This window comes from Sciurus vulgaris (genome assembly GCF_902686455.1).
Source record: "Sciurus vulgaris genome assembly, chromosome: 9".
Taxonomy (NCBI): Eukaryota; Metazoa; Chordata; class Mammalia; order Rodentia; family Sciuridae; genus Sciurus; species Sciurus vulgaris.
Genome location: NC_136469.1, coordinates 86229208 through 86243399, shown reverse-complemented (window position 1 = coordinate 86243399; position 14192 = coordinate 86229208). Strand labels below are relative to the sequence as shown.

At 37.8% G+C, this 14192-nt stretch overlaps 1 protein-coding gene across 1 annotated transcript in view; it reads left to right on the top strand.

The window, feature by feature from the left end:
• LOC306669816 (alpha-fetoprotein-like) overlaps positions 1–14192 on the top strand; it is a 55199-nt gene that overhangs the window by 8229 nt on the left and 32778 nt on the right. The window contains 4 exon segments of the mRNA XM_079153969.1: positions 676–752; positions 1715–1844; positions 11418–11632; positions 13013–13145. Of these exon segments, the coding sequence (XP_079010095.1) occupies positions 676–752; positions 1715–1844; positions 11418–11632; positions 13013–13145 (555 nt within the window).

Below are 14192 nucleotides of genomic sequence, written 5' to 3'. Positions count from 1 at the left end.
TAAAAAATATATAAACATTTGACTAGGCATAGTGCCTACACCTGTAATCCAAATTTATGGGGAGGCTCAGGCAGGAGGATTGCAAGTTCAAGGCCCATCTGGACAACTTAATGAGACCCTGTTTCAAAATTTAAAAAAGGGACTGGGGATGTGACTGAGTGGGGATAGAGTGCTTCTTTCTGTGTTCAATACCCAGGACTGCAAAAAATAAAAGCAAAAGGACAATTGGAGAAGAAGTTAATTAATAGATATTGCAAACTGGACATATTTTAGTTAAGCAGTGTAAGACTTGTCCAAGATGACAAGGTTAATAACTTTGATAAAAGAAAAATAACAACTGTAAGACATTATTGAAATTTATTCTAGTGACTCTCCCAGCTCTTGTTTGCTCACTTTCTTGTTCTCATTTATATTCCAAATGTTTGAGGTTCTGGGACAAATTATCTCTGGGGAAGCAAAATTCAATTTCACAAGAAAAACCATGTTAATGCTTTTATATTTTGGCCTCTTATAGGTATTCAGTGGAAGACTTTCTGATTTCAAGAAGATACATACATAATATTTATTTTTCTTTCCTTGGTTTTCACTAATGCTGAGATTAACTTTTTCTGTTACCACTATATTTGTTTGATGAGTTGTTTTTCTATTTTATTGCTAGAACCCATCTGAAAATACATTAGAGAAATATCTTTGAGACACCATCATTTATGTGAAATTGGCATTAAATTCAACCACAAAGTAGCGAAAGCAGTGTAAGTTATCTATGTGGATTTGTGGACTTTGTTGCTCTTGGGTCAGCTTTTTTGACTAAACTTGTTTGAAAAATCATTTACCCCTCATTTAACAATGTCGATAGAAACCTGGCATCTTTCTCTAAACATGTGCTACTTGCCTGTTCAAATAGAGCACACAGGCTGTGGATGAAATTGCATAATACCAAAATGCCCCCATCATTTCCTGCTTCAGGTTATCCCGTCTGCCTAAATCCCTTCCTTTCTTCTGCAGTGCACCAAAGATTTCCGACATTCAGATACAGGCACTTACTGAAAATTTCAGCCTGGTAAAGGCTAGAGGACAAAAGATATTCATTTCTCTTGGAAGATAAGAAAGATTTTGGCTCCAACACCACATACAATAGAAAAAGTGAGAGTGCTTTTGAGCATGGGGATGGAGGAGAATTCGATGCTGCTCAGCTGCCTCCTTGCTGGTCTAGATGGTATTTCTGTCCAAGTTGACCTCTGAAGACATGGCCTTCTTCCCCAATTTAGGGCAAGAGTTCTTCCTGGGAGCTCAGTTCTCCTTCCACAGCAGGACCAGAGAAATTTCAGGGAAGTTGCTCCTTGTCCACAGAAGTAAGGGTCCCCAGGCCTTACAATCTCTGTCTTGAGGATGAAAAGGTTTAAGTTTGAAGCTAGGTCAGAGACATTTCCAAATCTAGCCAACCTTGCTTTTCATTGCCTAGCTAAGCAACTTACACTCTTTCAGAGACCACTAAAATGATGAAAAATGCCATATTTTACACAATTTTTTATTGCTTGTTTCTGTGACTTGATCTCTGGTTACTCTCACTGAAGAAGCAGAATGCATTTGTGATGTTCTCTCTTCACATTTGCAAATACATTTCTGTTCTTTTGGTAACTTGATGAACTAGAATTAACTGTAGAAATGATAAAGTTCAAAATACTGTTTAAAATGTGTTTATTTTTCTTTTCAGGGAATTGGTTCTGCTCACTAAAAACCAACCTAAAGCTAATTTTTCTGAAATTGCCAAATTGACCACCGATGTTAAAAATCTGCATGAGACCTGCTGTGAAGGAAACACAGTAACATGTGCTCTTGGTAGGGTAAGTGCCTTCTTAAAACTCACTTTAGCCTTTAAAACCTTACAATTCTTAAATAATGGTACAGTGATAAATAATTGACCTAGAAAAATTAAGATGATTTCTCAATGTTATCAGCAGAATAGTATCTTTTTCCTCTCTGTTCCCAGCTCAAGCAATAATTTTTCCTCTCTTCCTTCTTTACTTTCTTACTTCCTTTATTTTTATTTATTTAATTTGCTTGTTTGTTTATATATTTCTGTGGTATTGGGGAAACCCAGGTCTTTCACACACGCTAGGCAAGGGCTCTACCACTTTAGTACATCCTCAGCCCCTATTCCTTTCTTTTTCTTATTTTTTTTTTTTTAGTTTTTTTTAATTGTTCTTTTTAGTTATTCATGACAGTAGAATCCATTTTGACATAATAAAAAAAATATGGAATATATCATGTTCTAGTCCAGATCCCAGTACCCCTTCCTTTCTCCACGACCTCATCCCTTCTCTATATTGATCATTACGCCATTTGCTTATATTTATTTTTTTAAATTAGTTTCTTACGATGTACTTGATGGTAAGATTCACTGTGGTATATTCATGTATGTACATAGGAAAGTTATGTCAGATTCATTCCACTGTCTTTCCTATTCCCATCCTCTCTCCCTTCCCTTCAATCCCCTTTGTCTACTCCACTGAACTTCTATTCTCTGACACCCCTTCCACTTATTATGGGTTATCATCCACATACCAGTGAAAACATTTGATCTTTGGTCTTTTGGGATTGACTTACTTCACTTAGCAAGAGAGTCTCCAGATTCATCCATTTACTGGCAAATGTCATAAAGTCATTTCTTCTTATGGCTAAGTTACTATACTCCATTGTGTAATACTCCATTTTGCTGAAGGGCACCTAGGTTGACTCCATCGCTTGGCTGTTGTGAACTGTGCTGCTGTAAACATTGTTCAAGAAGGTTTTTATTTATTTATTTATTTTTGGTAGGGCTACCATTTTATTTCGTGGCATCACATCAACTCACAAAGCAGTATGTCTATAATGAACGCTGATTTTCAAAATCAAGTAACATTAATTAATATAGTTTAACATTCTTTATATCAAACACTCAACACAATTCAATTAGGTTCTCTTTTTTCCTGACTTCATAGCACTATAGGAACAACATTCTAAGATTGTATAATAATGGCTTATTTTTATCTGATAAACCATTTTATAGTGTTTACTTTCTGTTAGGCTTTGTTCTTTGATCTTAAGAAATACCAATTCAGGTTGCTTCAGGGACCAGGACAGGGCAGCCAGGGACTTCCCCAAGCAGCCCGCAGCCCGGCCCCCTCCGGCGGGAAGTGCCTTTCCAGGTTAGCTTCCCAGAGCAGACCGCCAGTGAGATACTTTCCATACAGAGCCAGCCACAAGTCCCCAAGCCAACGGTGACCTCCCGCTGGCAAGCAGCCTCTGGGACCAGGGCAAGGCAGCCAGAGACCTCTCGAGGCGGACCTGCCCCCTGGCCCCGCCCCCAGCCGCAGGCTTTTTCCACGGGGCAATGGAAGATGGCGGACTAGAGGGTGACTGCATCTTCAGTCGCTCCAGAACCCAGGATTCAAGAAGGGGAGGCATTGAGAGACTCGGACTAAAATAGAGCCTCGGGGTGAGTCTCCCCCACCCAGTGAAGCGCTGCCCAGTCGGCAGGCCTGGATTTGGGTGGCTTATTAGAGTAAGGCAGAGCTGCTGGAGTCTCCCCAGGCGGTCCTGCGCACTCCGGCGGTGGGCTCCTCCCACAGGGCCAGATTCTCCAGCATCTCGGAGCAGTCCCCCCAGTGAGAGCCTTCCTGCACAGAACCAAGCTTCAAGTCCCTGAACCAGGGTGGCAAGTTCCTGCCTGCAGGTTGCTTCAGGGATCTGGACAGGGCAGCCAGGGACTTCCCCAAGCAGCCCGCAGCCCGGCCCCCTCTGGCGGGAAGTGCCTTTCCAGGCTAGCTTCTCGGAGCAGACAGCCCAGTGAGAGCCTTTCCACACAGAGCCAGCTCCAAGTCCTGGAACCAGTAGAGGGCTAGGGGCAGCTTTCCTTGGAAGCACTGTGTTATCAAGTTACTCCAAGACTTCAGGCTACTGAAGGCAGGAAGGTGATACACTGAAATCTACAGGGACAATATAAGCCAATAGAAGAATTCTGCAATATCACAAAGTCCCACTGACATCTGACCAATATGAGAAACAAGGGAAGGAAATGTCCCAGACAAACCTAGATACTATATCAATAAAACGCAATGACAGCACAACAGAAGAAATGTCAGAAAGGGAGTTCAGAATGTACATAATTAAAACAATCAGGGAAGCAAACAAGGAGATGAAAGAGCAAATGCAGGCATTGAAGGAGGGGATGAAAGAGCAAATGCAGGCATTAAATGATCGCACCAATCAACAGTTAAAGGAGCAAATACGGGAAGCAAGAGATCATTTCAATAAAGAGTTAGAGATATTGAAAAAACAACAAACAGAAATCCTTGAAATGAAGGCAACAATAAACCAACTTAAAAACTCCATAGAAAGCATAACCAATAGGATAGAACGCCTGGAAGACAGAACCTCAGATATTGAAGACAAAATATTTCATCTTGAAAACAAAGTTGACCAAACAGAAAAGATGGTAAGAAATCATGAACAGAATCTACAAGAATTATGGGATATCATGAAAAGGCCAAATTTAAGAATTATTGGGATTGAGGAAGGCTTAGAGAAACAAACCAAAGGAATGAACAATCTATTCAATGAAATAATACCAGAAAATTTCCCAAATCTGAAGAATGAAATGGAAAACCAAGTACAAGAGGCTTATAGGACTCCAAAAATACAAAATTACAACAGACCCACATCAAGGCACATTATTATGAAAATACCTAACATACAAAATAAAGACAGAATTCTAAAGGCCGCAAGAGAAAAGAATCAAATTATATTCAGGGGGAAACCAATAAGAATATCAGCAGATTTTTCAATCCAGACCCTAAAAGCTAGAAGGGTCTAGAAAAACATTTACCAAGCCCTGAAAGAAAATGGATGCCAAACAAGAATCTTAAACCCAGCAAAACTTACTTTCAGATTTGACAATGAAATAAGATCCTTCCATGATGAAAAAGAGCTAGAGGAATTTACAAAAAGAAAGCCAGCATTGCAAAACATTCTCAGCAAAATATTCCATGAGGAAGAGATGAAAAACAACGATGCAAATCAGCAATGGGAGGAACTAGCCTAAAGGAATAGCCAAATAAAGGGGAAACCAAATCATATCAAAAAACAAAAATGAGTCAAATGACGGGGAATACAAATCATATCCCAATAATAACCCTGAATGTTAATGGCCTAAACTCATCAATCAAAAGACATAGACTGGCAGAATGGATTAAAAAGAAAAATCCAACAATTTGCTGCCTGCAAGAATGCATCTCATAGAAAGAGATACCCACAGACTAAAGGTGAAAGGATGGGGAAAAACATACCATGCACACGGACACAGCAAAAAAGCTGGGGTATCCATCCTCATTTCAGATAATGTGGACTTCAAGCCAAAACTAGTCAGAAGGGATAAAGAAGGACATTACATACTGCTTAAGGGAAGCATAAATCAGCAAGACATAACAATCATAAACATCTATGCCCTGAACATTGGCTCATCCATGTACATCAAACAAATCCTTCTCAATTCCAGAAATCAAATAGACCACAACACAATAATACTAGGCAATTTTAACACACCTCTCTCACCGCTGGATAGATCGCCCAAACAAAAATTGAATAAAGAAACCATAGATCTCAATAACAAAATCAACAATTTAGACTTAACCGACTTATATAGAATATACCATCCAACAAAGAACGAATACACTTTCTTCTCAGCAGCACATGGATCCTTCTCTAAAATAGACCATGTTTTATGCCACAAAGCTACTGTTAGCAAATACAAGAAGATAGAGATACTACCTTGTACTCTATCAGATCATAATTGAAATTAGAAATAAATGACAGAATAAAAAACAGAAACTTCTCCAATACCTGGAGATTAAATAATACACTATTATATGATGAATGGATAACAGAAGACATCAGGAGGGAAATTAAAAAATTCTAAGAAGTAAACGAGAACAAAGACACATCATATCAAAACCTCTGGGACACTATGGAAGCAGTACTTAGAGGAAGATTTATTTCATGGGGCGCATTCAACAAAAGAAGTAGAAATCAACAAATAAACAACTTAACCCTACAGCTCAAAGCCCTAGAAAAAAAGAGCAGACCAACACCAAAAGTAGTAGAAGACAGGAAATAGTTAAAATCAGAGCCGAAATCAATGAAATTGAAATAAAAGAAACAATCAGAAAAATTAACAAAATAAAGAGTTGGTTCTTTGAAAAAATAAACAAAATTGATAAACCCTTAGCCACACTAACAAAGAGAAAGAGCAGGAAAACCTAAATTACTAAAATTTGGAATGAACAAGGAAATATCACAACAGACACGAGTGAAATACAAAACAGAATTAGAAGCTATTTTGAAAATCTATACTCCAACAAAACAGAAAACCTTGAAGACATCAACAAGTTTCTAGAAACATATGAATTACCTCAACTGAACGAGGAGGACATACACAACTTAAATCAATCAATTTCAAACAATGAAATAGAAGAGGTCATCAAAAGCCTACCAACAAAGAAAAGTCCAGGACCAGATGGGTTCTCAGCCAAGTTCTACAAAACCTTTAAAGAAGAGCTCATTCCAATACTTCTCAAAGTATTCCATAAAATAGAAGAGGAGGTAACCCTCCCAAACTCATTCTATGAAGCCAATATCACCCTGATACCTAAACCAGACAGAGACACGTCAAGGAAAGAAAATTTCAGACCAATATCTTAATGAACATTGACGCAAAAATTCTCAACAAAATTTTAGCAAATCGCATACAAAAATATATTAAAAAGATAGTGCTCCATGATCAAGTGGGTTTTATTCCAGGGATGCAAGTTTGGTTCAACATCTGGAAATCAATAAATGTCATTCACCATATCAACAGACTAAAAGTTAAGAATCACATGATTATTTCAATAGATGCAGAAAAAGCATTCAATAAAAAACAGCATCCCTTCATGCTCAAAACACTAGAGAAAATTGGGGTATTGGGAACATTCCTTAACATTGTAAAGGCCATCTACGCTAAGCCCATGACCAATATCATTCTAAATGGTGAAAAACTGAAAGCATTCCCCCTAAAAACTGGAACAAGGCAGGGATGCCCTCTTTCACCACTTCTATTCAACATCGTTCTTGAGACTCTAGCCAGAGCAATTAGACAAACCAAAGAAATTAAAGGGATACAAATTGGAAAAGAGGAACTCAAACTATCCCTGTTTGCTGATGATATGATTATATATTTAGAGGAACCTGGAAATTCCACCAGAAAACTCTTAGAATTCATAAGTGAATTCAGTAATGTAGCAGGTTACAAGATCAATGCTCATAAATCCAATGCCTTTTTATACATAAGTGATGAATCTTCAGAAAGAGAAATTAGGAAAACTACCCCATTCACAATAGCATTGAAAAAAATAAAATACTTGGGAATCAATCTCACAAAAGAGGTGAAACACCTCTACAATGAGAACTACAGAACACTAAAGAAAGAAATTAAAGAAAACCTTAGAAGATGGAAAGATCTCCCATGTTCTTGGATAGCAGAATTAATATTGTCAAAATGGCCATACTACCAAAAGTGCTGTACAGATTCAATGCAATTCCAATTAAAATCCCAATGATGTACCTTACAGAAATAGAGCAAGCAATTATGAAATTCATCTGAAAGAATAAGAAACACAGAATAGCTAAGGCAATCCTCAGTAGAAAGAGTGAAGCAGGGGATATCGCAATACCAGATCTTCAACTCTATTACAAAGCAATAGTAACAAAAATGGCATGGTATTGATACCAAAATAGACAGAATAGAGGACATGGACACAAACCCAAATAAATACAATTTTCTCATACTAGACAAAGGTGCCAAAAATATGCAATGGAGAAAAGATAGCCTCTTCAACAAATGGTGCTGGGAAAACTGGAAATCCATATGCAACAGAATGAAACTAAATCCCTTTGTCTCACCCTGCACAAAACTCAACTCAAAATGGATCAAGGACCTTGGAATCAGACCAGAGACCCTGCATCTTATAGAAGAAAAAGTAGGTCCAAATCTTCAACTTGTTGGCTTAGGATCAGACTTCCTTAACAGGACTCCCATAGCACAAGAAAGAAAAGCTAGAATCAACCACTGGGATAGAGTCAAACTAAAAAGCTTTCTCTCAGCAAAGGAAACTATCAGTAATGTGAAGAGAGAGCCTACAGAGTGGGAGAATATCTTTCCCACTCATACTTCAGATAGAGTGCTAATTTCCAGAATATATAAAGAACTCAAAAAACTCTACACCAAGAATACAAATAATCCAATCAACAAATGGGCTAAGGAAATGAACAGACACTTCACAGAAGAAGATGTACAAGCAATCAACAGATATATGAAAAAATGTTCACCATCTCTAGTAATAAGAGAAATGCAAATCAAAACTACCCTAAGATTTTATCTCACCCCAATTAGATTGGCGATTATCAAGAACACAAGCAACAATAGGTGTTGGCGAGGATGTGGGGAGAAAGGTACACTCATCCATTGCTGCTGGGGTTGCAAATTAGTGCAGCCACTGTGGAAAACAGTATGGAGATTCCTCAGAAAGCTTGGAATGGAACCACCATTTTACCCAGCTATCCCACTCCTCGGCCTATACCCAAAGGACTTAAAATCAGCATACTACAGAGATGCAGCCACATCAATGTTCATAGCTGCTCAATTCACTATAGCCAGATTGTGGAACCAACCTAGATGCCCTTTAGTTGATGAATGGATAAAGAAACTGTGGCATATATATACAATGGAATATTACTCCGCCATGAAGAATGATAAAATTATGGCATTTGCAGGCAAATGGATGAAATTGGAGGATATCATGCTAAGTGAGATAAGCCAATCTCAAAAAACTAAAGGCCGAATGATCTCACTGATAAGCGGATGAGGACATACAAGGGGGGGTAGGAGGTGTTAGCGTTAGGGTTAGGGTTAGGTTTAGGGTTAGGGATAAGGAGGGTGGTAAGAATGGAGGAAGGAAGGACTGTATAGTGGGAAAAGAGGGGTGGGATGGGTGAGGGGGAAGGGAAAATATAAGAGAATGAATCAAACAACATTACCCTATGTAAATTTATAATTTTTAATTAAAATAAATTTAAAAAAAGAAATACCAATTCATTCAATTCCCATAGCCATATCAAGTATTATTTTTATCCCCATTTTTTAGATAAAAAAATTGAGGTACAAAGAGATGAAGCAACTTGCTAAAGTTGCGGAACCAGGAAGCAGCAAAGTCAAGATAACTGCCTTTATGGCATTAGCTGTCAATCAATGCAATAATTAATTTTTACACAATAGATGGTGGGAAGTATTTTTCATCTTGGAATATCTATATTCTTACAGTTTCATTCATCAATTTTTTTCCACCTTTTTTACTACCCTTTAAAAATTGTATTCTGGACAGATGTGTTAGCGACTTTATTTATTTTCTGTGTACTGGGGATTGAACCCAAGGGGTGCTAACCACTGAGCAACAATCCCCAGCCCTTTTATTTTTTATTCTTTGACAGGGTCTTGCTAAGTTGCTGAGGCTGGCCTTGAACTTGTGATACTGCTGTCTCACCCTCCCTGGTTGCTGGAATTCTAGGTGTGAGCCACAGTGTCAGCTGGTCTTCTTTCTTCTTACCTATATGTGTACTGCTAGACATGGTTAGTTGTTCAGCAAAGGATTCAGGCTCCTTTTCCCAGTCCAGAGTGGTTGCTGGGCCATGAACTATATTTCCTGCCTGTCTCAAAATTAGTTTTGTTCAGAGGTGGTCTATGCCTTTTCTAGGTCTGACCCATAGAAACTTCCTGGGTTACATCCTATAATATTCCCCAATACCTGGTGGATTTTAATGCTGAAGGCTACATTGGAAGGCACCAGTTGGAGATGGCAAAACCTCTGTCAGTCAAATTCCTGGAACTACTGCCTAGAGGGCACGCACCTTTCCTCCCTACTAGGTCTTTTGGAGAGAGATGACCTTGTGTTTGTTGCGTCCCTGAGGGTATGGTGTTTACTTAACTGAAGTACACTCTCCTTGAGGCACATCTGACCCCTGAATTTAGTTTCAACTAAAGTTAATCCTCTCAGATCTGTACCTTTCTTCTATTCTTCTTTCCTGAGCCCTTCATTTATACCTCCAACTGCTTGGAGGAAATTTCCTTGTTGATGCCTCATAGATGCCTTACATCATCTTAAACTCTATATACCCACTGCAAATTCTTTGGATTCTTTTTTTTCTTAACATTATTTTAGTTGTAGATAGACACACTACCTTTATTTAAAAAAATTTTTTTAATGTGGTGCTGAGGATCAAAGCCAGTGCCTCCCATGTGCTAGGCAAGTGCTCCACTACCGAGTCACAACCCCAGCCCTCTGCCTTCCCCTAAACACACTCCTCAAACCAGATCTTTTCCCTGAATATCAATTTCTGTAAATTATACTGTCATCAACCTCATCCCATATTATATTCTAGATTATTTTTCCTCATTCCCCTTTGCTTTCAGCTGAATTATTGTTTATTAAAATATTTTAAATTCTACCTTTCAGTAGCTCTTAAGTCTGTCCTATCACTGATTTGGTTCAGATGTTGTCATTCCTTGACTAAATTTTCTCAGTAACTTCCAAACATCCAACACCTATGTCATTTCTCAAATATCTCAGGCTTTCTTAACTTTAAGTTTCTTTATATATAATGATGAATAACTCCAAAATGTTCTTCCTCTTCACTTGCTTCAAATTAACTTTGACTTTCAAGACTCGAATCATTCAAGATCTTCACTGTGACATCCATCTAGTCTGAATTGCCAATTTCTCTTTTTTCTTCCAAAGAATCATGTATGTATTTCTCTTATAGGACCTAAAATTATAACGTATTAGGGTGATTATTTAATTATTTGACTCTTCAGTCAGATTGTGAATTCCTTAAATGTTTGGAGACTAGCTTATTTATATACACACCCAATTATTTGCATGTGTTTAAGTAAATATGTAAGTGTGAGAGTAGTACAGAATGTATATAGTAAAGGAAAAATTGTGATGTGACTCAGAGACAAACTACTTCCTAAATTGGAATCCCTCAAAAGAACAACAATATAGAAAGATGATAAAATATTTCATTTGTGTTTTTTGGAGGCTAAACACAGAAACAATAATAAAGTCTGTCTCATATGTTCTTTGCTAGATGTTAAAAAGAACTGTGACACTTGAGTAAGGTCAAATAGGTGAGTATTTCTTTCTAAAATGAGTCACTGTAAATGAACTTTTTGGTCTACAGATAAATCCCTCTAAGAAATCAATTTTTCCTCTGGTTTTCTACTAATAGCAAAAAAATAAGTACAGAATGAAGTCGTCAAAAAAGCCCTCCTCCTGTCTGTTTTATAGAGTCAACTTATGAACTACACCTGCTCTAAACAGACTGTCCTATCCAGCAAGATCAGTCAGTGCTGTGAACTTCCAGTGCCATTCCGAGGGGAATGCATTATCAACTCAGAAAATGAGGACAAACCTGACCTTTCATCCCTGCCACTCAGCAGGTTTTCAGAAGACAGATTTGTATGCAAACAATTCACTGACAACCAGGATGACTTTCTACAAGAGTAATATAGCTTTTTGTAAAATCTTAGGGATGGAATATGTATATATAAATTCTGTGGGAGAGGTTGCAAACTTGAATCATGATAGGATCCAGTTGGTGACAGAATTGAGTGGCCAAGTGGGACCTTTGGCCAAAAGGAAATGCTTTGTGGAGTCCAGAGTTGGCAACTGCTATTCAGGTCCAGCCAGCCAGTTACTTGGGAATGTGGGTTTGGAGTGTTTGGTCTACTGAATTGAGAGAAGCTAAAAATCTCTTCATTTTTGAAGGTTCTCTACTAATATAGGAATTTTAAAAACAAAAACACCCAAGTGTTTGCAAACTTTATTAATAGGGACTAGAGATAAGCAAAAGTTTCAGATTACTATACATGGCCAGCTCTTCTATTCTAGTTAATATCCACTTTCAAATCCATGGTGTAGTATTTAAAGGTTAGAGAATAGGGGTATTAACCTTTTTGATGTCCATTCAGAGATACATGTTAATTTGTGCATAAAGCAAACTGATTTCAATGCATAGTATCAAGATGATATTGCTGTGTAATTGAAATATTTTCAAAGTCACTTTGGGAAACAATAGGGAATTTAAGTTTTCTTTAAAGTTTATTATAAAATGACCTCAGTTGTATTTCCACAATTATATTTGATATTGATTAATAAAATTAAATGCCATTATCTGAATGTACCCATTACAAATTCCTAAAGTAGAATTTGGTACTGAAAAATCAATAGGCACAGGTCCTAGTGAAAAAGCATAAGGACTTCTGAGTTAAGAGACCTGAGTTCCATGCCAGCTTTGACACACATAAGCTGTGGATGGTAGGTTAAAAAAATCACTGGATTTCCCAGGGTTTGAGGTGGTTGGAGAAGGTAACTTCAAAAGCTCCTTCATAATTCTGTAATTCCTTTGAAAATATTCTAAAATCCAATTTTGTTTTTGTGAATGAGATGAATGTGTAGATTATGAATAAACTGTTTGCACTTAAAGGCTTCTTTGAAAAATAGGGGAAGATAGTGATTCAACACCTAAAGAGTACTCTCTTTGGGGGAAAAAAAAAAAAAGCCTCAAAGATTACAGGGGAAAATGTCTTCTCACCCAAACACTTGAAATTAATTTTCAGTGAAAGGAAGTAGAGACTTAGAACCAGAAGCTACCAGTGAACAAGTACGTTTTAGAATTAAGTTCTGAATCTGCCATTCATTACTTTGTGAAATGTCATGTTATTTTATTGATTCGGTTTTCTGATTTCAAAATAAAATTTCTCTGCCACCTTCCCAAGGTTTCTAAATGACTGATGGTTAGTTAAACTTCATAACTCTAATTTTTTTAAGTAAATTCATGGCCTCTGAATTTATTATCTTCCAATTTATTTCACATGATACAGGTTTCTCTATGAATATTCAAGAAGACATCCGGAGTTGGCAGTTCCAGTGATTTTAAGAGTGGAAGCAAAATATAAAAATTTACTGGAAAAGTGTTGTAAATTGGAAAACCCTTTGGAATGCTATAGTCACACGGTAAATTCCTTTCTTTTTAAAAATGTGTTTCTCATAAGTGATTACAAACATAGCAAAAATTCCAGTGCTGTTAGTAGTGCCACATTTTTGTAAGATAATTATAATTGTTCTAGCTAATTGCAAGCACTAGACAAGAAATAGGATTTCCTTAGAAACCAAGGCTGTAACATCTTACCTTATTACAGACTGTTTCCCAAAACCTCCCCAAAACTCCTCTTTTAAGTGACTACAGCATGGTGCCTAGCACAGTAGCAGGTAGCTTGAGAGTACAGCCCATTTGTGTATGGGGAGGTTACTGCTTAAGCAGTTCTAGAAAATGTTCCCTTTCCAGGCCAGAAACCTTACTGTTCACAGGTAGAGCTCTTGTGCATTTGATATAGAAAAGCTGGTGGCCTAACAAACTTTCGTCGGTGCATGAGTTATCTTTGGTTTACCATGGCCCAGGTGGTTCTGTCTTTTGTTATTCTGATCAATGGCTTACACACTTGCAGAGGTCTAGGGTTGAGGGTGCAAAGGCCTGTCTTGTCCTCTCTGGCCTCAAGCAGGTACACCTGAGACTTCTCTGTTCTCCAAAGCACAGGGAGGATGATTTAGCCTCCTGAGGGAAGCAGCTCATAGCATCCTTGCTTGGTTTTCACAGTAATCACTATACTTAGCAACTTTCAGGAGCATGGATATTTGGAATTTACAAAACAGCTTTACAAGTAAAGCTTACAACTATTTGATCGTAAATATATGCCCCTGTAGCCTGGCATGATAGGTAATGCCTACATTACCAAGCACATTGTATAAAGGAGAGTTGTTTTAGTCAACTTTTTCCTGCTGAGACTAAAAGACCTGACAAAAACAATTAGAAGAGGAAACATTTATTTTGGGGCCCATGGTTTCAAAGGTCTCAATCTATAGATAGCTGACTGTGTTGCTCTGGGCCCAAGGTGAGAAAGAACATCATGACAGAAGGGTGTGGTGGAGGAAAACTTTTCAGGACATGGCACCACAAGAAAGCAGAAAGAGAAAGCTCCCCTCTCCATGGACAAAATATAACCC